General features: G+C 41.3%; 1 protein-coding gene across 1 annotated transcript in view; it reads left to right on the top strand.

The window, feature by feature from the left end:
• LOC139217463 (neurexin-3b) overlaps positions 1–27021 on the top strand; it is a 254786-nt gene that overhangs the window by 39350 nt on the left and 188415 nt on the right. The window contains exons 5-7 of the mRNA XM_070848766.1: positions 19237–19538; positions 21019–21063; positions 22682–22843. Of these exons, the coding sequence (XP_070704867.1) occupies positions 19237–19538; positions 21019–21063; positions 22682–22843 (509 nt within the window). The remainder of the gene's footprint in view (positions 1–19236; positions 19539–21018; positions 21064–22681; positions 22844–27021) is intronic.

Raw genomic sequence — 27021 nt, 5'->3', positions numbered from 1 at the left:
CTTTCCCCATCTTCCTCCACTCCTCCAGTTGACACTTTATAGATGTCACCGGTCTGACTTAATTTTGATGATTTAGATGGCACCGCATCCAGACAGACTAATGAACGTGCTCAGCCCGCTTAGCTATTCCTCTCAGATGCTTAAAAGAATCACCCGTTGAGTTTTCAGGGAGGTGCCCAGTTCATTGCCATCATCAGATTTTATGATTGAGCTTGAAAGGTCAGAATGTTTTTCTTTCATGTGGCATATGCCCCCAACACTCTGCGATAGTAGCAGAAGTGAATACAAATTATGGAGCAAGCAGATGTCAAGGAGTCGGGGTTGAGGGGGGGAGACGAGCTGTGCCAGTCACTTCCCACGACCTAAATCTTCATTACATTCTCATTCGTCTTCCATCCGCTGCTTCACTGGCGGTGATTAACACATAAAAGAGTGAGAGATGTGTGATATGGCGTGCACTCAGCATATTGTGTGCTTTATCCCCCATTCCCGCACCCCCCCCCCACCTGACTTGAATTCTGCAAGAGAGGTAGTCTTTGAAGTCAAGCTGTAGAGAAGAAAAGAGGGAAGTGAGAGAAAAAGACTACTATATGCAGAATGCAGCGTTGCCCTTAGGGGCTAACGGGAATATTCATGGCACCACTTGTTTCAAGTTTGTTGATTTAGCCAGTATTTGATTTTTCCTCTTTGCTTTTCTTTTCCTGCCAGTGTTTTTACACTGCTTGAGTTTGCTCAAGAAAATGCTGTGATTACCTCTTTAGCCCCGAATAAGACCCTAATTTTCTTTGCCATGCTGTGCGGGAATCAGTGCAAATTACAACACGTAATTTTTGACATTTTCAGCAGCAGCCAACTCCCAACTTACCGTTGCCAGGTCAACATGCCGTGAGAACAGATGTTAATTGTTAGACATGGAGAGAAAGGGCAGTAATGTTGTTGCCACTTTTTGCTCTTACATACAATACCTACCTCACGCATGCACAAATATGTGTGCACACATATGTTCAACTGAAACGCATGTTTGCATACATGTATGAAAATATAATCCTCTCCCCAGATTGGCGGCTTATGCTCCATATGCATGCTGTATCCGCCACACAGCGTACTTTACATTAATATCTAGAACATTTTACTGGAACAAAGAGATGACCAATGTATTGTAAATGTTAATGTGCTCAAGGGTGTCAGCTTGGTGCACATCCACTACATCTTCACTTCGTTTTGCAGCTCCTCTTATCCATCAACTGCAATGAAATTCACAAGCAGTGAAAAACCTTGAGAAATATATTTTTTTCCATGTTAAAATACTCTGCTTTGCAAACCAGGTTCAGGTTAAATTTCACACAGATTTTACCCTAGAACATTTTTTTTTCTTAGCCACTTATCATCATAGCACACTGACATCCGCATGCTTGAGCTCAGCCAAACCAAACCATTTCAAACTGCATTAACTGTTTTCAGAAAAACCGCCCCAGAACAACTCACATGGAAATTGAATGGATTTCTGAGTAGCATAACATATCCTGAAAATAGCAGCGTGTGTCATGCTTAGCTAACACGTGTAGTGATGCCTTGGGTTCAAAGGTTGCCACTCATTCAGTGATAGTCAGCGCAGTATGGAGGCAAAATTGCAGGCTGCTACTACTCCTCTGCTGCTTTTGTTGTCGCAGCGGTTGGTCCTCCACAATTTTTTCTCTCCCTGTGCACCATATAAAAGAGACTTTAAAGCAGTGGATCAGGTGGGTTCTTTTGAAGCTTTTTGCCTTGACAGGCAGAGAGCAGTGAAGCTGCTGACAGGGTCCCATTCGGCGGCCCATTTGGTTCGTGGGTGGGGGTTAAACTCAGGCCCATCCTGGACGACAGCTTCTCTATTAGCCTCACTGATGAGAAGGGAGGAGGTAAGCTGGAGAGACTCTGCGGGGATGGCTGTTTCTGTGATCTTAGAACTAGTGTTACTAACAAGTCACCCTGCTGTTCTATGAGGAGTCACCGGATGGGGAAATGGTTGCTGCTCCAACCTTTTTGGGAAAAAATATCTTCAAGTTTCAGTAGCTTCATTCTGATTGGTTGAACCCTTTTCTGAAACCAAAAGATGCCCATTCCTTGGACAGATGGGAAATATATTATTATTTTCTAAATAGGAAGAACATACATGTAGCAGTCCCAATCCAGAGGGGAAGGTTGGCCGTGAATCCAGCATGTCGTGACTGCTGGATGAACCTCACTTGGCTCCATACTTCTGTGGGCGTCTGTTAAATACCACATCATAGACCGGAACCGCAATAATCTCTGCATTGTGTAGCTGTGTGGTCGACTTCTAAATGCCCTTTCCCTTCTCCTTCTCACTCCCCTCTCTGTTGATTCTCAGGGCAAGAGGGAACGTATGGCACTTATTACAAGTTAATAGATCATAAATTGAAACTGAAAGTTCTATAAAAGAGCTCAATTCATGCGCACATGCACTCGCAAACACACGCGCACACACACACCCCTCACACGTAGATTTCTTCCAGAGCTCCTGACCTCGGGATTGCTCATTCGTTATGCCGTCGCCTAGTTTGAGGTCATCTTTTATGAATTATTGGTCTCAATTTACGGTCTATTAAGTTTTTGAGGATTTATGTGGTGTTCTGCCCTGCATGTCCTCCACTGTGGAGTGCAAAAATAGGAGTTAACCTCTGGAGTTTTTACTTAATGGTTTACTGCTCTGCCACCAGTTACTATTTGGTGAGGTCATCCCTGTTGTGGTTTTTGAGTGTCTGTCTGTGGTGACTGTGTGTTTTTGTATCCAACCCATCAGAGATGGTTGAAAGAATGGAGTCTGAACACACACTGCTTGGCTCTTTCACATTCCCATTTCTGGTTTTTGTCATCTTTGCTGGATTTGATGACTTTGTTGTGGCACAGGCAAAAAGATCTGATGTGCAATACTTCAACGCTGTGAGTTTGCAGATGATTTCTCTCAGTGGAGCTCAGAGAAAAAAATTAAAGCCGAGGTACAGAGAGCCAGCCCGCTTGGGTAACAGTAGCTTCCAATGTGGAGCCACTGCCTCCTGATTCCTCAACCACATCAGATTAAATGTGTCACCATGAATAATTACAAATCAACCATGTTCATCATGGCAATTCAGCAAATTTCCGTCTTCTCATCTCACCACTGCTCATTAATGTTTCAGATGTAGCACGCTGTGGACAAAGTGCTCGCCTAAATACCAAAGAACACACACAAGCACACAAATGTGCAATAAACATGCATCACTAAGCTCAGCGTTTCCTCTAATGGTGATTTCATCATCAGCTCATTGTAATCGTCTCGATGGCCCCACTGAGATTTAGCAACGGCACTTCATTGTTTTGTCTCTTTGTTCCTACTTTTGTGTTTTATTCTTCCCTCCCCCTTGGTCAGACTCCTCAGTGTAAATGAGCTCCTCTGCTCTGGCTCCCTCACAATATTCTACAGAAACTCATAAATAAACGGTCACAATCATCACCATCATCATGACCTTCATCGTCACCATCATCGTCATTATCTCCATTGTTGTCCACTCATCCAAATAATGAAACAATGGTTATTGTGGTTATTTACTCAGTGTTTTCCTACCACATGGAAGCCAATTAAAAATCAGTGAAGTAGGGGAGGTGGTCAATAATGCATGAAAGGCTCTTGTGTTGCTAGAAATCATGTGGATAGAAATGACACTCAGAGGTAGAGTGTCGCCCATCAATCGAAAGGTCGGTCGTTCGATCCCTGGCTCCTCTAAGCCAGTCCAAGTGTTGGAAAAGACACTGAACTTGCTGCTTGTGTGAACGAATAGTCTCTCCCAACTTCCTCCTGTGTGAATGAGGATGTAACGTAAAAGCGTTTTAAGTAGTCGAAATGACTAGAAAGGTGCTATACAAACACATAACATTTGCCATACCCCAACTAACCTATAAATACAGTGATCATGTTTGAAGTTTTGTCATAATTTAGCCTTTAACTCTACGTCTGCGGCATTTTCATCCTCCTCAGTGCCACCACACACAGCACCCTCTTTTACTCAACCCACCTGGGCTTCAGCCCTGCGTCCATATGGAGCAGCCTCTGGTGGAGCGCAGCAGTCACACTCCTCACCAGCTCTAACTGGTCAAACACATATGCACACTCATAGACACTCATACAGGCTCCAGAAATAGACATTTGGAGTGATAGCCTGCAGGATGAAGCTGACCACTCTACCATACAGCCAGCTGTCCCACATGAATTGGCATTTACTTGGATTGGTCGACATGCACACATGTACTGTGACTGATTGCATGAATGTAACTCTTTGTCAGATGCAGAGGGACTTGGATGTTAACCAAGAGGTTCTCCTTATGTGGGGAAATATAAACTGTGGTGATATGACAGCAATTTTGCACGTTTTCCATTTTGCAAGACATTTGGACCAATCAACATTAAGAACCATTGTTTAATTTAGTTTGTATTCCAATTGGAAAGAAGAAGCTAAAAGGTAGGCCAACTAGCCTCCAGTCAGAAACTGGAAGCTTGTTAGCCTAGCTTGCAAAAATTAACACTGATTCCCGCCAGAAGATACTTTTCATTCATGTCATTTCAAAACCTGCTGAGTCGTATGCATTTAGTGACGTGTTCGTCCTGCAGGGCAGACAGGAGAGGATTTAGGAGAGCAATAACATAAGAGGGCTGTATTACTGCAGAAAAATAAGTAAAAATCAAATTTCTTCTTTTTGGAACGCAACTTGAACCAAATATATACATCAAGTCAAAACACAACCAAAGCATATATATCATACATAGACTGATTGACTGACTTATTAGAATTCAATTTCAGTTTAACTTTATTTATTCATTCATTTTTTTTTGCATTGTTGTTCAAATTACTCATCAAAATTCAAGAAAAGTTAAGTAATTTGAATAAAAACAATTTGTATGTATATCGTTGTATTCTGACACACAGAGCAATAAAATGACTCCTTCCACACTCAAAGAGCCAGCTGAGATCTGTTGATGTAATGTCCTTAGCAAAAAGGAAATAGGGCACCTAAGTCCATGAGGTGTCCACTTGTGTGTTATCCAACTAGCAGTGAGCCTTCTGGCATTTGTTCCTCTCTCCTTGTATTTTGAAGGGTCCTAGTGGAGCGAGAGGAGGGTGAAAGGAAGAGGGGAGTTAGTGGCGGGGGAAGGATGTAACAAAGGGGATGCTTTTAGAGTACCATGCCAAATAAAGCACCTTTTCTCTATTTAATAAAGCAAAAGAGAGGGAGATGGAGAGTGAGTGTGACAGGGGGAAAGACAAGAGAGGTAGGGAAGGAGGGAGAGAGACTCAGGGGTACGGCGCTCAGAAAGAGGCAGATTTGTGAAGCTGAACATCATTCCATTCATTTAGAAGGACTTGTTTTCACATCATCTGTACTTTACAAAAATAAAAAAGCCATACCACCCTGACTTCGGTCCCTATGCCTGAGTCTCTGCCTGAGTATATATTTCTCTCTCTTCCTCTCTCTTTGCAATTCTTATTCTCATTCCTATTCTGTCTTACTCCTCCACACACACTCGTGCTTCCAGTGTGATGATTTATCCCTTCATCTCCAGAGTGTCATTGAAGAGAGCCGTTTGGCTCTCCAGACTAATAACCATCGCCGAGATGGAGAAGGGGATAATGTTATTGACTTCCAAGCTAGATGGCAGCCAGGCAGTGTGTGTGCGTCTGTGTGTGTGATTTCACACAAATGTATCGTCACCCTTGGTTGTATATACCTCTGAAACATTTTGACAGCGTGCATTTTCCATTATTTGTGCAAGTATCTCAGTTAGACTATCTCTCAGTGTGTGCGTCCCCATTTGTGGTCTTTCACTTAAGGGAAGTTTGTCTGCCGATCGTGGAGTTCAAAAGTCAGGAAATGGCTTCCTTGCTCTCAAGTCACTTTATTATTGCTGATGTCACCTTTGCTATGTGGATGCAGATTTTTGTCCCACGGTCTTACACGTTGCATGTCGTGCCATATATGATTGGGCCAAACAGTCAGTGGTGCAACTCTAACAAGCTTGGATTAAGCATAGCTGTAGTAGATGAGGGCAGACCTCGCTCCACAAATAGTAAATACCACTTTCCTCAATGACAGCAATTCTGCATTTACTGCAGCATGTCAGGATGAGTAGATTTGTTTGCAGACATCATGACACACACCCTCACATATTCACACATATGACTATGTTCGTATGCATGATCTAGCCATGCACATAGTGGCTCAGTATGAGCAGGGGAAAAAAAACCTTTTCTCTAACACGCAGTGCAAATCTAACTTAATAGGAAGGAGTCATGATGGTCCAAATGATTCCATGAAACTGCAGACGTGTCAGTTGGTGCCTGCCTCTCCCTGGAGAGACTGTGGATCCTCTCTGCTAATTTTAGAAAGCAGCAAGGAGGCTGGGGAATGCTGGAGCTGTGCTGAGTTTGGTTCAACCAAGCCAAGCTTGGGCAAGTGAGGACGAGGCTTTAACCCTCCCCCATCCCCTGAAGCTGCGTGCACACTTTTCAAGAAAACATATGTGGCATAGGAATGGAGGGAAAGGGACAGGATGAAGGAGAGAGGTGGACTGAGCAGGATTCAGAGTGAAAAAGGAGAAAAAATGCACCCAGGCACACGGTGGCACGGCCTCTAGCGTCAGTGCTGCTGCCACGTGACGGAGGATGTGCATGTGAGTGTGTGTGCTTGTTTGAGTCGTGCGATTAGTGTCGCCAGCGTATGCCAAGATTACCGTTCGCACAAGGATGTTTTAATTGTGTGTCTGTGTGTACCCTCTTATTAATGTGCCTGTATACTCAGACATGCTGCATATGATCAGGTCTCATACCTTGTTTATTTGCATTTGCAAGTTTGCCATCAGCCCTGCAATTAAAGGTTAAAAGGAGAAAGCGAGAGGAAGGTGAGAGTAATCCATCGTTACTCTTATCTTTTGAAGGAGCACATCGTTGCAAATGCCTGCACACACTCTAGCACACACACACACACACACACACACACACACACACTCTTACACGCGCAGCGAGAGTCACATATTGTTTTGGCTACAGGCTACAACTGGTTCTAGCTGGATTTAAAGCCACAGCAGTGTTTTTTTCCTTCTTTTCGCTAAGCTCAGTGTTTAATATGTTTCCCTGAGTTGTCTGCAGTTTTATCATCAATTCACGCCTGCTGTCCAAGAAATAATTATTGCACTCAGGTCCTACACATAATCGAATAATGATATTATAAGAGAGGAGATAGGCTACTCCGTGTGTCATATTTTATCCTGTGTCTCTTAGTGTACTGTAAACAGTGTCTAAGGAGACAATAATGTAACCAAATTACACATCACCTCCATCTTAAAACAGCACTCAATGTGACTGGCTGTTGAGACGAGGTCTCAGCCCAAACCTGATGGGGGTGCTTGTTGTTAACCGCCTTTGGCACCCCCCTCTTCCCCGCCATCTAGATTATATTGGCTTTAAGGGCTCTTTCACAGTGAGTCATGTTTATTTCATTGTCCCTTTTATGGCACCGCTGTTCCCCTTTTAACCCCTCGTCTCCCTTCACGCAGCTAAATGTTCTGGCAGTACACAGGAGAGTAAGTTATAGAGGTAATAAATATTAGATGGCCTCAGCTTCAACTAGGAATGTGTGCTAATCTGTTTCAATTGCAGGTGAGGGACTTTGCCTTTCTCCTGCTCATTACTTTATGATTTCTGCTTGGAGTTGCGTTGCATTATTCTAAACAAAGTGAAAAATCTTATTTATGTAATGTAATTTAACAGTTTAATAAAGGAAAATCATGTCCCCTGGTAGGTCAGTTGGCTAAAGCACACAACATGTAATCGCTATAATCTGGTTCAAAATTAAGGTCAAATGTCAAAAAAGAAAATCTAAAACAGGAAGCTCAGTATGTTTGCCCAAATGCATTGATCATTTCATCAAATAACATGCTACAACAGCCATAGTCTCCAAATGTTTACTGTCACTGATTCTGTTTTAAGCCCACTCAATGTGTGCCTTAACAGCAAAGGGACCTACTTACAACCAGTTTTTCAAACCTGTGTGTATTGTGGTATCCGCTTTGTTATTTCAACCGTCATCTTATCCTTACTACAAATTTAGACTCCAGAAACCTTCACATCAACCTCGCAGTGGTAATTACATAGTGAATTTTACATTGGCTCTCATGTGGCGTTACACATTTAGAAACTGTGTCAACATAAGCAATAAACATACATTCAGGGAATTAGAGGAGGAAAAACATGGCATTAAATGCACTCTGCACAGTCAGCTCTACCCAGTGATAATAAGTCAGTTGCAGCCGTTTAAAGATACCAAATACAGTTTTTGCAGTGGGATTTCTCCAGGGCTGTGTGTTGGTCCTTGACACCTTTTTAAGGTAACAATCCAGTGCCAAGCAGTATCTTCTCCAGTCAAATGATGCCCACAGTTGGTCATTGGAGTGGTCAGAGTGTACATGACAGAGTTGATTGTTCAGCGTGCCAAGATGCTGCCATAACGTTTAAAAGTATGGTTATACTATATGCTTGTGATGTCTGATGAACATGTCTGATGACACGGAGGAAAGGTGTCGAATGTATTCTACTGCGACTGGTATCAATTTAAGGGTATTTGTGTTATGCATGTGCATGAGTGTGGGCCATGTGTGTGTACATATGATGGGTTAAATACAGAGATCTAATTTCAATTTGTAAAGTGTGCTGTGAAGTATGCTGTGCAAAAATTAACCATTAAAGGATTATTATTATTATATAATGGTAATTTTTAAAACTATACCCACTGTGTTAAAAGGAGGTGATTATTTTCTAATATTCTTAATTATTATCAGTCGAAGGAAACGAGGCAGAATTTGAAAATAACATTTAACCTTAAACAAATACCTTTATAAGACGAAGTCTCAGAATAAGAGGTGACATTTGTTGATGGAGTCTTGGGCTGAAACAGCATATGTCACTAAAAGTAATGATAACAGTAGCATGCAGCTTCATGCTCCATGGCTCTATCCACAAGCAGTATTTGAAGTGACAGAGACTGATGTGGTGAGGTGGAGGCACGGCCGGGCTTCTGACAGGAGAGATAATAGCCAATAAGGCAACGCCACTCTGGATGATTGACAGGCTCCAGGGAAGGCCCTGCCTGCCTGCAGCCCTGTACCACAGAGCAGCCCACCACTCAAATACAAACACTATAACAAACATGCACGTGTATGTGTATACACACCTACATACCAAACAGCCACATAATTGACAGGTTTTTCGCTATTCAGTGAACACTCACAAAAAAGTACATAGGTAGTCCAATACAATATACAAATACATCCATCCTCTGTGGCTTGAAATAATTAAATGATTTTGATCACAAACAGAAAAGCAAATTTCATGGTAAAACATATAATGTGTCAAACAGACAGATGAAAACAAATAACTCACAAACCCATACAGATGTAGAGTGATGCAAATCTATCAAGACACTTCTCTGCAGAGTGCTGTAGAATACGAAACCAATACAATGCTCGCTGCCATCACTTCCCATTTTGGCTCAGGATCGCAGCTGTCAGGCTGATGCAATAGTCCGCATTCAGGAGACATGCCTTCAAAGATTGTTTGATTGTTGATGGAATTAATACAGACCGCACATAACTCCATAATTTTGTAATCCACAGTTATAGCCATTTAAAAAAAAAAAGAGCCCACTAATGGATTCACAGATGCTGTGTCTGCAGTGTACAGTAATTCAGTCAGTATGTGACAGTATGCTACGCCCACTGAAAGCCAAAAGCCAGATAACGAAAGCATCAATGATGTCATGAGAACGTAAAAACTGGAGCTGTGTCAGGACGTTTCATTGAGTCGAGCAGTGTTCTTGCACATTCGCCCATGGACATGCCTCACATCTCTCGGTTCCCAAAGTGCTGATAGATTTTGCCTTTCGGATTTTCCATAAGCAGTTTTTTTTTTAGCATTTTAAATTGTAATCATTCTGTGCTTGACCATCTACCCTCTGTTGCTAAGCAATCTCAGCGATTTAAACAAATAATATGATCATTTCTTGACTGTCTCTTCAATCTCGGACAATGCAGACTCAAGCAGACACTAAGCCAGCCAAATAATGACAGCAGATGTTGGTTCGGGTGAATGAGATAAAGCGCTTTGTAAATGCAGCCATTTACTATTTCAATTTTGCGTGGCAAGTTCTCTACCTATAGAACTACTGCTTCTCAATGACTGCAGACAAGAATGATCAGACATAAACTGCAAAAAAGAATGAAACGAGAAAAAAATACATTCAAAGATAGATTAACACAGCACATATTTTACACTAGTCAAACAACAAATGATTTCTGAATGTAATGCGGCAATTGCATTCTTAGACATTCACGCTGGTCGTATGAAAGTTAGTTTTTCAAATAATGGTCTTGCATGAAAAGGATGAAAAAAGCTTTAAAAGCTGCTAATAGATGGTGAAATGGAATTACCTGTAGTTTACTGCAACAATTCAGATGGTAAAGTAAGTGTGTAAATGTAAATGTACATTTCATCAGCACTAATTCCATCAGTCAGGCCTTATACTCACCACCCAGTTGTTTAACAGAAATAAGGGTTTCGCACTCTTTTTAATTCCAGTTGTTTCTTCTTTACTGTAATCAGCATAACTGAGTACTTTTCTGATGGTTTTTCACATTAAAAGCCTACCTTTAAAGGGGCATTGTACTACAATTATCAAGACAACAGGAAAAGCGGGAGAAGATTTTTTCATTTCTTCATAAGTGATTGTAATGACTCCTACTGCATTACTTTTAAAATTGTTTCTTTAATCAACTATTGTTTAAATTGTAGGTGTTACAGATGCTCAAATCATTTCTCAATTTTTTTGATACACTGTGCTCAAGCAAGACCAAAATAGCTTATCATGCAGTTGTTTTACATCTTTTATATGTATGGCTACAGATAGAGTCAATATACACTCCACCAATTTGATACTTATATTACATACGTTTATCATTTTAATGTTGAATTTCAGGGCTTTTTATTTCTTTTTCTAATTCCTATTCTTATTTAAATTCTTATTCTTTATTGCACACTAGCCTTTCAGTGCAGCTTCAGAAGTATGCCACCATGTATTTCACTGCACATATTAAATGAGCATGAGACAAGTAAAACCACTGAATCTTTTGAATCTTTTAATTACAGCCTTAGTACATATTTATGATGGCCCTGAGCATTCCTTTTTCAGCAATACATCACATTTTGAATTATTTTCTGGGCTTTGACAGATCCCATCACTGAACCGCACCTTTCGAGCTTGGCTTCACTCAAAGAATACATGCAGTTGGCAGTCCCAGTTACTGATTGCATAATTAGCTCCTGTGTTTTGTAAATCAGATGCTATTTTCATGCAGAACACAACAGTAAATAGAAAGGTTTGTATTTTCATGGACACAACTCTGGCCTCAAATGTACACAGTGATCCATCACATGTTTTGACTTAGTTATTTAGTTTTTGTCTAGTTTCAGTAAAAAAAAAGTAGTTCTTGTCAGTGTATTGCTGACATTTATGAATGTTGGTATGCTGTCTGCATGTTTTCTTGTCAGTTCCGGCTGTTTAGTTGCTTTTTGTCTAGTTCTTAGTGGATTGTAGATGAATTCAGTCCATAAATCTATTTTTTCCACAAACAAATAACATCAGACAACATTACTGACGGAGACAAGTGTTTGTGAAATTAACTTTATTAGGAGTACTACAACAAGTCAAACAGCTTAATTAATTTCTGATTATTTGTGGTATTTTGGGTGGCAAAGGATACTGCTTTACTAATCAGGAGCCAGAATGTATAACTCCACATTCAGGTCATTTAATAAAACTGCATAGCTGTAAACAGTAATTTATCCTTTCATCTGTTTCTCCAAATAATTGTTCCATTTTTGTTCATTAATTTTTATGTGTTTTTGTAATTGTAAATGTCAACAGATATTTTTTTTGAATCCATTTTCATTAACTAAATTAATTCCAATCCATAGCATGTTTCAGTCTCTTCATTTGAATTTCCTACCGTATTGACATGAATGTAAACCGGAGACTTTTTGACAATGAGGAAACCGCTCCAGAAGTGTATTGTATAACAATGGCAGCAAAGTAAATATGTATAAAATCATCTTTATATGCTCCTCTGACTTTCCTTGGCACTGAGAAACAGTAAGTAGTAAAAGACTAGTCTGAGACGTCCTCCTTCAGCTCTTCCCTCTCGTTCTGTTTCCAAACATCCCTTCTACTCCTAATTGTGCAGTATTAGTAATAGGAGTGCAGTCACCACATTTCTGTCTCCCCTCCTTGCTCCTTCTCTCTCATCCTCCACCCCCACCTCCACACTCCAGTATTCGCTCCGCACAATTGCCTCAGTTGATGGGATTGGACCTCAGGCGCCTGCTCCCATTCTTCAGACACCCTCCATCGTTCTCTCCCGCCATCCACACCATCCCCCCTGTTGTCACTCCAAACCTCATCACTCACTCCAGGGAGACTCCACCATCAGCAGCCAATAAGAAGCTTCAGTGATACACATACATGCTCACACAAACAAATGCTGAAAAACACACAGAAGGTGACAGTGACTAGCTTGTTACAGCCAGCAGCCAGAAGGGAGCCCTGGGCCATGTCCACACTAATGCAGATAAATCTGAAAATGACATTTACCTGTCCAAAGTTTTCCAACCGTTTTCAGATTAGGTTCTCAAGCCCAAAACAGAGAAAAAATGCTTCAGATTCTACTACTGGCCATTCACATGCCACTATAGGCAGCAGCTTTACACCATTTTTATTGGGCTGCTTTCTGCCACTTTATGAAGAGTTATGTGTTGTTCACAAAGCAAACAGAAGAAAAAAACCATCTGCAAAACAAGATCTTTCAAAACAGTTGACAGAATTTCAAATCATATGTTAAAGTCCCAGGCTCAATTAAAACCACAATGTAAGATTTGCGTTTTCAAACACAGACTCACTTGGTGAGCAGAACAACCTCTAAACAAAACACTGGCAAGTTGACAGCAAGTTAAACTGAAAGTGAGTTCACTTGCAAGTAAATGAAACATTAGTGTTGTTGCGCAGGAAAACTATGTTTGTTTACAGCTACAACAAGTAAAGTGTCATTTTACCATTCCCCTTTGGCTTCTTTGTGTAACCTGGAGGTTTATTCACAATAACAAATGATAATATGCCAAAAAAAACATTCTAGCAAACAGTTGCCTAATCACTCTGTATATCCAGCAGACATAGAACAACGTCAGTATTCATTTGGAGTTGTGTTTCCGGCCACCCACGCAAGCTCCTCTCTGTCTTTGTCTTTGTCTTCGACTCCTCAGGGATATCGGTCAGGTAGCGTAGAGCTGCTGTTGCTCTGTTCTGGCCCCAAATGGTGCTAAAGGAGAGGCAACAAAAAGACATCAGGCCCATTTCTATGAAGTATTGTCAATCAGCTCTGTATATTTTAAATATCTTGTCTACATTGTTGACAGTCTGATCAGACCAAAGAAAAGGACAGGAGATTCATCATAAGATTCATCCTCCGAGGACCATGATTATCCATAGCAAATTCCATTGATATCCTCCTAAAACTTTTCCCAGAATCTCTTCAGAAATCCTCCTCCTCCTCTTTGTGGCACTAGAGGACCAGTCAGGGTTCCTCAAAGTTATTGGAAGCCATCCTCTGAGATTGATGAGCTGGTACCAAACGTCATGGGAACCCAGTATGTTGAGGAGTTATTGAAACATTTAAGGAATGAAAACACAGAATTTCGGTGGCTAAAAGCATAGACATGACTCTTCCCTCCCCCGAGTCTTTCCAGCAACTTCAGTGGGTTTAGCCCACGCACATCACCAGCCAATAAGAAGACTGAAACACAAAGTCAACCCATTGACCTGCTCTCTGTGTGAGTCTGTTACTAAAATGACTAGTCCACTGAGGATCATCAGTGTTGCAGACCAAATATGTCTTATAGTGCAGAATGTACATGTACATGGACATGGACATGTACATGTACATGTACATGTACAGTACTAGTCTGTTTACCATGAGTAATACCATGTCGCAGTCAAAATCATGCATTCGTCTACACCCTGCTCATTTCTCCCAGCTGCAGTTTCTATTGCTTGAACAGTTTGAAACTGAGAAGGGCTTATTTTATGTATGTGCTTTGTAAATATTTCAATAAAATGAGCATGTACCATAAGTTATGATGGCTTCTGAACTCTCAATGCAATGTTCTCTTGAGCAGGAGGTCTTTCAAGAATCTTTGGAAACACAGTTGTTTGATTCTAATTTAAAAAGCCTTTCATAGGGGTATTTACCATTGAAGAACTCCTCTGACTGTAGAATAGACTCTGAGAAAGTGTTGGATTTGTGGTGGTATTTGTGTGCTTTGAGGGAGGTGAAGGGGGAGACAGAGAGAGTGGGATATGGTGGGTGTGTTGTGTTATCAGGGGCAGTAATAAGGTTTATCAATGCTGGAATCACAAGCCTCAGGGACAGCTCTTCACTGCTAGTCTTAACACACAGTGTCACTTCATTTCTCTAGAGAGCCACTGGAAGTGCCTCTGTCTCTCTTTCCTTCCATCTGCCACTCTCATTCTACTGTTATGGCTCTAGCTGCCTCTCTGTCTCCCAAACTCTCTCCCTTTTTCCTGTCTCTTTTCTTTCTCTTTTTCCCCTCGCTGTCTTTGCTCCCTCTCTAGACTCCTTCGCTTCCTCCGTGTCACTTCTGTTTATGTTCATCCCTCTCTTTGTCTCTCTCTTTGTCACTCTTCCCTCAGTCTGTGCGTGCAGACATCAAAGCCACTCTCAGACAGGTCGTCCGCCGCGGTTTCACAAGGTTACGCGAAACACGAGATGAGAAAAGAAGTGTCAGGGCAACAATTCACTTCAACCACTTAGATATATGTCATCTTGAAAGTTGTCATGAGGAGGACACATTCAGTGCACTTTGTATATTGTGTTTGGAACTGGAAAATAAATCCCTGAGAAACCTTACATGCACAACTCTCTAACTGCTGCTAATGTCAGAACTTCTGTACCCTGGCTTGAATATAATTGTTGCTACAGTACATTAGTAGTAATTGGGCAGATGGATATTACCATGCAATGTATTCTACCAATTCTCCCTCCAACATAAGCCTGTCTGACAGTGCCGCCTGCCTTTGAAGAGAGACGTCACCCATGATGCTCCAAATTTAGTTGACACGTGGTGGCTCACCATTGAGCTTTAAGCCGCACAGTTGCATGGTTAGTATTAGCCTCATGTCGGGAAGCATTGGTCATGTTCGTCTGCATCAGGCTGACCATGCCGCTTCAACTGTTATTAGCAAATGATGCTAATTTCTCTCTTTGGGGATGGATGAAAAGAGGGAATGGATATGAAGTTGTAAAGAGGCATGGGTTTTCAGATTTCGTTAAGTGCATCGTATGGGATGACACCACAACCTTGAATAACTTCGGCTCCCGAGGGTGTCACATAAACAACAATAGCTAAAAGCAGAATTTGGCTTTCTATGTTTAGGTCTGTAACTTTAGGCTTGTTTATCTGCAAATGTAGTGCAAACTTGCATTTGATGTGTTGGATGTCAGTGCAGATTGAGTTCACTTCGCTAGAGAAAAGTCTCCTTGGGACTAACATTAGTGTTAGTTGCCCAGTTAGCATCCGTGTGCAGCAAGGCTTATGGGCTTGGCAGCCTTACAGCTGTAGCATCTCCACTTAAAGTCTGTGTTTTGCCACAATAATCACAATGCCCCCTGTCTCTAATCCTGTCATTAAACTCATCTGGTTTCCTTTTACATGTGTAAGTCTTTTGTCTCCCACAGTGATTAGGAGCAGTTGGATATCCTGCGATGATATTAAGGAGGTTGAAGGTTGTGGACTGGAGCTCTGTAAGGTGACAGAGCTCCCTGCTCGGAGGCCCTTGGGGTCAGACTGGCGAGTGAGCTCAGACAGCATGGGTGTGTACGGTGAGGGGGAGCGGAAGAGATGGGAGATGGTAATGAGGGAGCTAATTGCTTCCAGTGGATTTTGAAATCGAACCCCAGCCCCCAGTGCATGGGCCTGGCAGCACGCAAATGGAATATTGATGACTATGGCGAAAATAAGGGAAAATGACCCTGCTATATGATCGATCTGAAAGCCACAGATCTGTGCAGAACATGTCTCAACAGGCAATACATTTCCCCTGGTTTATATGGATCCGTATACACTTACCACGGCTTTAATATTGCTGAGGTGCACAAATATTACATTATATCAATTTGCTCTCTCTATTATTCATAGCAACAATGTTATATTGATAGTCTTTACAGCTTCACAGCAACTTTGCAATTATATCATTGTAATTAAAACGCACATGGAGTCAACCATACCATAGACTGGTAACCTTTTAGCCTTTATCAAGTTTTCATATATAGTGACAAAATATAGGGTAATATATGATAAATGATCAGATTTAATATTGGAGTGAAGCTGGGTGTTGTTTTTTCTACAATAAAAATAAAGTATTATTGATTTTCAACAAGACCAAATCTTTTTTATTTTCTAAGATTGCAATAATTTTAGGGCTTATTAATGGAAAAAAAAGAATCAACTCCTGCACTTTTCGTTATACTTCCAGTTTGTAGTTAACAGTAAACCGTACACGGACAGTCATATCAGTAGACCAAGCTACAGTAGCAGCTCTGTACTAGAAACAGCAGTGCTAAATGCTAATGCCAACATGCTAACGTGCTGATGTTTAGTGGGTAGTTGATCATAAACCAAAGTATTTGGCAGATTAGACAAACTGCCACCATTGGTTACATTTGGTCAATTTGGTCTAATCCATTTTAATTCTGTAAGCCTGTCTAATCCTGAGATAGACAACTTAATTAGAGTAAGCTGGATAGGTGAGGGGAGTTGCCATGACAATAACCTTTGTACTCTGAGTCAGGTGAGAGCACACACGATCAGGTGTCTTGAGTGGATCTCGCCACGCTGCATGCCTACATCGAGAGCTTATATGCAAAGACAGTTGTCCACCATCTTTAAATGACTTAAAAGATGTCATTAGTATAATTTCTTGAGAAAAGTAACAGAACAGAAAATATGTAAACCAGAATCAGTCTTGCAAAGACAGTCAGCCCCTCTTCCCATATTTGCCATCAGGCGTATGCAAGGGCCCTTCAGGCAAGATGTGACAGAGGGCCCACCGGTGTCACTGCAGCATCTTCCATTTTTTCTAGAACATGTATTCAGTGCCAACTGTTTCAAGGACTCTCTCTGGCCTGGGGGCCCCAGAGAGGTTTGGCCCATACTTGCCCAGCTGTACAATGAAGCCAATTGGAGCAAGGAGCTAGAGACCCATTTATTATAGACAGCGATGACAATGTAACCACACCCGATATATAAATCAATATTTTACTAATCATTTGCGAGACTTTCTCATTGGGCGATATATTAAAAGAAAAACTACAAAGATAAAAAATGGCAGCATCGAAGGGACTGATGTGCTTCTTACGGTTTTGCTCCTCTACTTACAGCACCATTATTTTGAGATTGATGCCTTATACAATTACGCAGGAACAATATGATGTGAATATCATATCTTCTGGCTTCTCCATGAAGTGAATGCCTGTGCAATTTCTTAGATTAGATGCATGAAATCAGTAGAGATGGAGTTCTTTTTTACTCTCCGATGTATATTCCGTTGCCTCTCTGTGTTGCGCTGTCTCAGTGGTAATGATGGGTTTCTATTTATTCCCCTGGCACATGGATGAGGGCTTTCACAGGGCCTTTGTTGCCTCCCATACTATTTCCTCTTGTCTCTGTGTTGCGCAGAGACATGAGTTTGACGCCAAGGGGAGAATTTCTCCATGACCGGAATCAGCACCCCATCATCCCACAGGCCCACTCCACTTTCCTTTTGTTTCTGTCTCTATATTCTCATTCTCATTTTTCCCTCCCTCTGTATCTCTGTGCCAGCTCCACACCACTGCGCTCTCATGTTTACATATAGCCTGATCTGAAACAACAAACTGAAGCTTTACGGCCTGCAGCCCTTGCATTCTCTCTCTTTTCCTTTCTCATTTCTCTCCTCTGTCTTCCCGCTTGTTCTTTTTCTCCTTTCACTTGTGACCCCCGTGACTTCTCTGTGAGTATTGAAAAGAAAATGCAGGACGCACAAGAACTGCAGTGACACGTTTACAATGGTATTGTTGGCAGGTAATGACATAGTTGTTATTACCAAGTGCCACAGTTATAAGTGGGTTTAATATGTCGGAAGGGTAATTTCTGAAAGGTGCTGCTTCAAACTCTGTTTTTCTTAGAGGAAGAATTTAGCCTTGAGTCTGCGATGCCATATCCAACTTAACACATTGTGTAAATAATTGACAGCCAGTCTGACCTTGTCTCTAATAGATTCACCCAGGACCGAGCTGACCAGAGTGTGTCGAACCACCTTTTAAGAGGCAGCAGGAAAAGTGTCAATTATTTTATTCCCGATCATAAGGAAACGCAACTCCTCTGATCCATTCTTTCTTCCTTGTAGAGTCTTCTCTTTCCCTCACCCCAGCATTTTTATTTTTTGCTTTCTCACTCTTTCAATCCATCCCTGAGCCCGCCTCACTTTCTGTCTGGAGCAGTCTCACCTTACTCTCCGTGTCGGTCTACAAAAAAAATGGGCTCATGAAGTCACTTTGCAACAGTGGAGTGATATAAAACTGTAAAATCAGGCTAAGTTTGATTTATGCGCACCATTAGCGGGGAATAGTGTTCCATCATAAGTAGTCTGTCTGTCTAGAGGCTGTACGCGAAACCTAAACCCACAGTCGTACAGATAGGATTTTATGATCTGAGCTGAATGATGGGATTATCTTAGCTGTAATTATGGTGAGCAGTGCATTATGTGTGTGAGAGTGAGTGTGTTTTCTTGCTGTAACCTTCCTTGCAGCATACAGTAGTTCTCATATTTACTGAGGCTTCTTCATGATTGATGCGGGGACCAACACGGATACTGATCCTGTTCCGTCTATTAAACACTCATGAATGCGATAATGGCTGTTTGGCTTTGGTCATCATGCTGCACAAAACTCACAAGGCAAAACAGTTTTTTGCAGCAATCACAGAAAACTCAGGTGCTGAAAATATAAACGCAAAATAATAACGCATCATTTCTTCTCTCCTGTGATTTCAGCGAGGGAGGAGAACGTGGCCACCTTCCGCGGCTCGGAGTACTTCTGCTACGACCTGTCACAGAACCCCATCCAGAGCAGCAGCGACGAGATCACGCTGTCCTTCAAGACGTGGCAACGCAACGGCCTCCTCCTCCACACGGGGAAATCCGCAGACTATGTCAACCTGGCGCTAAAAGATGGGGCCGTCTCCCTGGTCATCAATCTGGGCTCAGGGGCCTTTGAGGCCATCGTCGAGCCAGTCAATGGAAAATTCAATGACAACGCCTGGCACGACATCAAAGTGACACGCAACCTGAGACAGGTAATCGGGGGTAGCAGTGATGGACGGAATTTGGAGACAGGTGGATTTTTTTATTTGCTTTAGATTAGCTGCTTCCAAGAGCTTTGAGAGAGAGCTGGCGTTAAGAATGTCACCTTGTTCTGATTGGTTGTCATTCCATCGCCACAGTTCAGATACATTACTGAGATAGATGTCATTATATTTTTGGTTGTCTTTACAAATACATGACTTCTTTTTAATTTAATTTCATAAAATTTTATTTTTTCTCTACTGAATGAACAGGGCAAAGCAGTTCTTTCGCCTGTGATTGATAGCTTAGTCAAGGTACCATTTTCTTCTCTCCTGTGTATCGGCTTATTGAACTTGAGTTCTCTCTGTCCTCAAATTAAAGTTATCTGATGATTCTGTTTTGCTTCACTCTCCCCTAAGCCGACACTTCCATCAGGCACTGTCGCTATCTCTTTGCTTTCAGAAACTGTTTTTATGCCCGTGTAGGATATAGACTTTCACTTTAAAGCCAGGCAGAGAGTGTTTTCCTTTGAGCCATCCATTAATGCAGTATTTATAGCTCAGATGATCATGATGCTTTTTAAGATAGAAATACATTTCCATCAAAGATGTGCATCTGTTGTGCGTAAGCAGAATTTGTGACATGACAGATATTGTTTACCATTTTCTTAATGTGATTTAAAATTAGCTTGTGTTGCTGCTGGGTGGAGCTAGTATGAGTCACAGTTGTCTACAGGAGGCTGAAGAGAGAGAGTAACAAAATAATGAGACCCAGTGTTGTATGGAGGTAGCGTTAGCTGCAAAGTGTGGAGATGTTCATTGTCTTGGTTGACCTTTAGTTTGTCTGCAAGTTGATACGGCATTAAGCGTTGCTCTGAGAGCAGCACAACAAGTAAGTGCCGATTTTCTGACCCTCCCTTACAGTAAGCGTTTGCCCTACAGGTTAGCAAACAGTTGTAGCTGAAAATCCCAACAGGATAACACACAGTTTAGGAGGTTAGATGCTAAGAGCTGAGGTCTGCTTGTCTGCTTTCTTCTTTCTTTCTTTTCACAGATCTGTCCTTCTTTCACAATCATTTTCTGTCCTCTTTGAAAGGCACACGTTGTTAGACTAGGGGTGAAAAAAGCACTACAAGTTTTGTTGGGGTTTAAGCCATCCTACACAAATTTTTATCCAACTGTCCCACGTCTCACAATACTTCTTTGTTCTTTTTCTTGCAGGACTCTGATGTAGAAAATTTGGCTAGGATGGCAAGATGCCACTTTATTATTGCAGCGAATCTCTGACAAATCATGTAGTGTTTTTTCACTGCGACACTAACTCATCCATGTTTAAAGTCATTTTTACTACTAACCAATATCTAACCAACTAATGTACTAACATCCTAATTCTTCATCGTTGCTTTTGGTTTTTGTTTTCTGTCCATCCTTATTAACAACCTTTTTTGTTCACTATTCTTTTGATTTCCTTTCTTCCCCTTTTTCTGGAAAGCAATCAGGCATTGGACACGCTATGGTAAACAAACTACATTGTCTGGTAGATATCATTCTTATTGTCTTTTTTTTGGGTTTGCCGTGTGTCCCCTCCCCCTCTCTTCTTTTATTCGTTCTCTTTGAGTTCCATCCTAGACACTCTTATCAAAAAATGAGGAGATGGGTTTGTATTACCAGGCAATTCTTTCTTCGCTTCTTCTCAATTTCCTCCCTGACCTGCCAACAACCTCCTTCTTTACCCCACAATCCCCATCCTGTTTTTTTCACTTTGGCTTTTACTTTTTTCTCTTTGTTTCTTCCACATTACTGCAGATTCCAACAAGTAAAAAAAATTGACTTCTTCGCCCTTGTGAGGGCAACTTACTTTTTATTTTATTTTTTTCACACTAAAAGTCCCCATTTTTTGTGAGGACTGTCGTCCAGAACTGACAGATGCTTACCACAATCCCAAAGATGGTGACCTCAACACTGAGCCCTAAAAGAGAAGTTACCAAAACGTGGCAACCCTTAACCTTCATTGCGGGAGCTCTGACAGTTGTTTCCAACTCACTATGGCGCATGGCATGCCCACACCTCATTGACCTCTCACCTTCCAAACTCATAGAACCTCAACCCTGTCACCCAGAATAACCACTAACACTCTAATTCACTCACTCACCTTCCACCTATCACTGTGTCACTCACTCTGCCCTCCCTGTGTGTGTTTTTGTAGCATGCTAGTGAAAGTAGTGTTTGTGTTTTGGCTAACCTTGATCACCCTTGCCCCTGGGCCCATATGCACAACATTTCTAAGAATAAGCACACTGATCTAGGGTTATCGGTCTGGCCCAGTGACATTGAAAATATAACCATGACACCTGAGCTAAACCTGATCAGAGATCAGCGTCAGCTATTCTGAGAGTGTATTTGAATATGGACTCTGGTTATGATTGTGCATGAGCCTCTGCACCCTGGCCTGCTGCAGCTTTGTATGGCACCATCGATCCACTTATTCCCTTACATGTCCAATTAAGTGTGTTTAATTTGCCTTCTAACAGTGATGACCTTGGTTTGCACATTGATGTGGTGTGAAAAGCCTCCCTTTGTTTTGCATGTGCGTGGATATATAGATGTAGATGTGTGCAAGAGAGGGGAGAATGTGAGATGGTGTGAGAATGAATGTACGTGTGTGTGTGTGTGTGTGTGTGTGTGTGTGTGTGTGTGTGTGTACGCGTGCGTGTGCTCGCCTGCGTGTGTGTTTGTGTGCGTGTGTGTGCTCACATACGTGTGTACTGTACATGTGTGTCTGCAGTTACCAGATAAATCCCGAAACCTAAGACAAGTGCAATCAATTTGTCCTTGGTTTGAACACTGTACTAACCCTCCCCCAACCTGAAGTTTCAGAACCAAACCTATGATCCATTCTCTTACCCCCATCAAAGATAAAGAAAATATGCCTCTGCCATATTTTCTTTACCTGTCCTGTGAATCCTACGGCAAAAATTCCATTAACAAAATCCAAACGCTGTCTGGTCTAAAACAATCGCTTCAAGGTACCTAAAGAAAGTTCCAAAAGCTCATTTCGAATGCAGACCAAGGAAGGAGGTGTGTTTTATACACAGCACGGGATCTAATCCCAGAATGTAATGGCTTGGCTTTGGCTATGTGTTACCCCTCAACAGGTGACTATCTCCGTTGATGGTATCCTCACCACCACTGGCTACACCCAAGAAGACTACACCATGCTGGGCTCCGACGATTTCTTCTACGTGGGTGGGAGCCCCAGCACTGCGGATCTGCCTGGATCTCCAGTTAGCAACAATTTCATGGGCTGCCTGAGAGAGGTAAGAGTGACACAAATGAATACAGATAGAGAACAGGTGTATGACTAGTCTAATATGTAGGATTTCCATTTCCAGTGTTATACCTGCCTTTGCATTAAATCTTTCAGTGTTCCAGGACTGTTACTGCTGTCGTGCATAAATGTGCAGCCACATATACAGCACAGATGCTTGCCTAGTATTTACTCAGCCAGTGCAGCTGCTTTAGATATGGACAAAAATAATAATCAGCATACTTTCCCTGGAAGGAAGGGTAAGGAAGTGAAAATAAAATTGCATTATCAATTAAAGCTGCTGAGTCGGCAGAGGAAGTATCAGACTTTCAATATTCCCTCGGTTAATCTAATTCATAACACTTACTGCAGTTTGTATGTGAGAAAATATCCCAAAATTGCTTGTGTCACATGTAATTTGCAGCATCAGCTTGAGTGTGCCGCTAAAATGCCTCCCAATGGGCAGCAATCTGAAAGAAACATTTACCTGTGATGAAATAGGAAGAAGGGCTGTTGTTTTTGGACATTTACAGTATAATGTATTTGCTGGCTGTTTGAGCTTGTGAGTAGAGCCGAGAAATATGTTAAGTGCACTGTTATTTACATTTTTCTCACCATTACTTATTCTGCTGCAAGTAATGATAATAAAGGGAGGACTAGTGGATCTTCTGAGCTGTAAAAAAAACTACATCGATTTCTGCAATTTAGCAGCGATCTTAGATATAGCTTCATGTTCTGATGTGCTGCAGTGTGGAGCATTGCTTTAATTGGAAACTATACTTCATATTCCCATTATCAGTGATTTTATCTTGCTGTTCAAGTAGCATTTTGAAGAGTGGCATTGGCAATGTTCTGTCTGTGGGTCCTCTGTATCTACCAGCATGTAGATGTTTGTTTTTCTCATGGTGTTTTTTGAGTGATAACATTTAAAACTGTGGTCTTTGACAGCTCTCTTACAGTATTAAAAGAATGGTCTCTCTAGACGATTGCAGTGTGTCCAGAAATTGTTGCCATGCTTTGCTGTTATGGCAGATATAGTTACGTCTGGGGAAGTTATATGAGGATATGATTTCATAGTGTGTCTAAAACACAGGTGAAACCTAATGTGAGAATGCTGCAGCTTTTCTGTACTCAACAATCATATGATCATATGAAATGGGGGAAATTCCACACTGTGAACAATAATTGATCCCCCATGTTTTTATTCTGTGAAGAAACCAATGAACGTTTTTAGCATGGATCACATATCAGCCTACAGAAATGCTTTTAGTTTGCGTATCAATGAGTGCACCAGACACCTTAAATACACATAAGCATAGTTAATTGGAACAATACTTTCAACATCATCTTCTTACCATAGCACCTAATAAGTTCCACAGCATTTTAATACAACTTGAGATCCATGAGAAGCATAATTTTGCTTATAAAATTTACTGCCTGAATATTTGTTTTCTTCAACCATAGAAACAGATCATCTTAGTTCACTTTTCAATCAACAATTTCTGCAACTTCTGCGAGACAAGATCACAGAGATAAAACTCAAAACTCAAAACCAATACTAGTAGATATTTGGCATCACAGTTAATTCTTGACCTTTGAAACAGCAGTTGACGAAACAATCTTGTAATGCACACTATGCTACTTCCTTGTTTAAAATCGTATTTTTAGACAGCAAAAGCCACAGAAACAATCATGGTGTGATAACTCTTATTAGCTATTAACCCTCTTAAAAGTGCTTTATTTACATCTAGTTTTGTACCGAATTAAACGTAACAAGTTGAACTGAACCAACTGAACATACTACTAAACTGAGATGTGTAATGTTTAGGATTTAGGAGGATCTGTTGGCAGAAATGGAATATAATATTCAGAATTATGTTTTCAATGGCTTAAAATGAACCCCATATATCTACTCTGAGCTGGCCCTCCTCCATGGAGGCACTGTCATGTTTCTACAGTAGCCCAAAATGGTACAAACAGGGCCTTTTGCCCTTTTACATTGAAGTGACAGCTAAAATTTGATGGTTGGAAGACAACGAAAAAGAATGAGGAGGAATATAATTTTATGTTGTGACAAATGGAGGGTCATACTGACTATTCATCAGGAGAAAAAGCAAGGGAGCGCTCACTGTAGCTTCTTTCACACCCTTGGAAGAGGAGGGATGAGGCAAGGGGTGTTCAGTTGGTTGCAATCTAAAGTTTACTTTAGGGACATAATATGCAACCGTCTCATATCTCGGGCTGGCCCCTCTCCACCCTCTCGTTCTGGACGTTTTTCCATCACAACCTCCTCACTTTTGACAAGAGCCAATAAGTCTAGTGATGCACTGCCAAGCTCAGTCGAGCGCTGTCCAACATGCCTTTCATTTAGCCAAATTAGCTTCCATCAGACCACTTTACACTCTCTTCTTTTGAGGGTGTGAGAGTACACACACACACACACACACACACACACACACACACACACACACATATACACACACACAAAAGCAACCACATTTGGATGATAGCTAAGTGAAAGTCACCTTGTCTGCATTGTTTTATGTTTCAGCTGCGACACTATGGCCACTGTTCTTCCAGTCATTACCACGTTGGCTAATGCATCCCTGTCCATCCTCAAACTGCTCTCTCTCTCTCTCTCTCTCTCTCTCTCACACACACACACACACACACACACACACACACAGACACATACACAGAGCATACATTTCTAGGCCTCATGAATAAATAGTTAACATATCCTGAGCTTTGGCTTCACTCGAATGTGCTTGTGATCATTAACGATCCAAGTGTGTTTTGTCTCGAGGAAACTGGCTCAGTTGATTGTTTTCTTTCAGTCTGTGGTTTCCAGTGTACAATTAAACATGACAGTGCCCCAGTGATACACGATAGAAAGGAAGGGGCCTAGTTAAAACAAGGATAAGAAATACCTCACACTACTTGTTAATGTATACTCAAAGAATTATGGGTGAACTAACACTATGATGGTCCACCTGGTGTGCAGCAAGAAAGAATGATCAAACGAACCTCAGCATACACCATGTGATGAAAATCCTCCTGTTTATGTTTTTGCATTTCAAGCCATTTTTGTATTTATGTTTGTGCTCTCGCACAATGGGAGGATTTTTTGATTTGCAGGCCTTGACAGCCATGGAAGTGAGTCCAGAGCACAGCATGAAACATAAATGAGCACCTTAGGTCAGTACTGCAAGCAGGCTTGCCAGCTGTACATATTTTTATAGGCACTCTAAACACTGCTAACACATTTGCCTTATCAAAATAAAATGAAGTTTCTAAACATACTACTTACTTACTTACTTATATTATGGCCATAAGGGAAAAGCTCCTGGACCCACCATGTTTAAGTCAGGGAGAGGTAGTTCTATTGTTGAAGCTTTTTTTAGACACTAGTAGTTGCATCAGTATTTAACTTAGCAATTAATTGTTAATTCATGAACACAGAATTATATAACTGTAAACATGACATTGGAAGTTATTTATGTGCTTCATTACCATATCTGCACCTACCTTCCAATATCTAAAAGTGATCACTATATACTCACTGTTTGTGAGCAAACACCTTTATTCTAACCATGATATATATTTCTTTTACTCTACTATAATTCTTTGTTCATCTCTGGTGCACAGTTTATCACTACAAACAACCCTTTTCCACTTTACATGCACTCACCCATTGTAAAAATATTGATTGGTGCAATTTTAAGGAGGCCAATTCATTCATGTAAAGCATTTGCATATTCATCATGATGCCATGATGCAGAGGCAGTTGTGTCTTCTATGTGTTTCCAATATTATCCCAACAAGTATGACTCAGCATGAGTTGGTCCTTGACAGAGAGCGTTGGGTGCACAGAATCATGGAGGTGATTCACCATGTGGTTGGGTAGTGGAAGTATTGTCTGAACCTCAGCTATTCATCATACGTTGCTCCATTAAGCAGGCATGATGCCAACTTCTACCCAGAACCATGCAAACTGCTTCTGACCTGCTTTGCAGTCGCCCCGATACATATGTATGCAATATCTCTTTTGTTGTTGTATTAAGCTCAACTTAAAGTGTGTCTATGTGCTGCATTGTGGATATTTACGTGCATTCTTTTTTATATGTGCACTCCTTATGCATCATCTCTTTGTCTGTCTGCCTCCTTCTTGCTCTCCTACACCATATT

This window comes from Pempheris klunzingeri, chromosome 18, assembly GCF_042242105.1.
Source record: "Pempheris klunzingeri isolate RE-2024b chromosome 18, fPemKlu1.hap1, whole genome shotgun sequence".
NCBI lineage: Eukaryota > Metazoa > Chordata > Actinopteri > Acropomatiformes > Pempheridae > Pempheris > Pempheris klunzingeri.
This window is presented reverse-complemented; position numbering and strand designations above follow the sequence as displayed.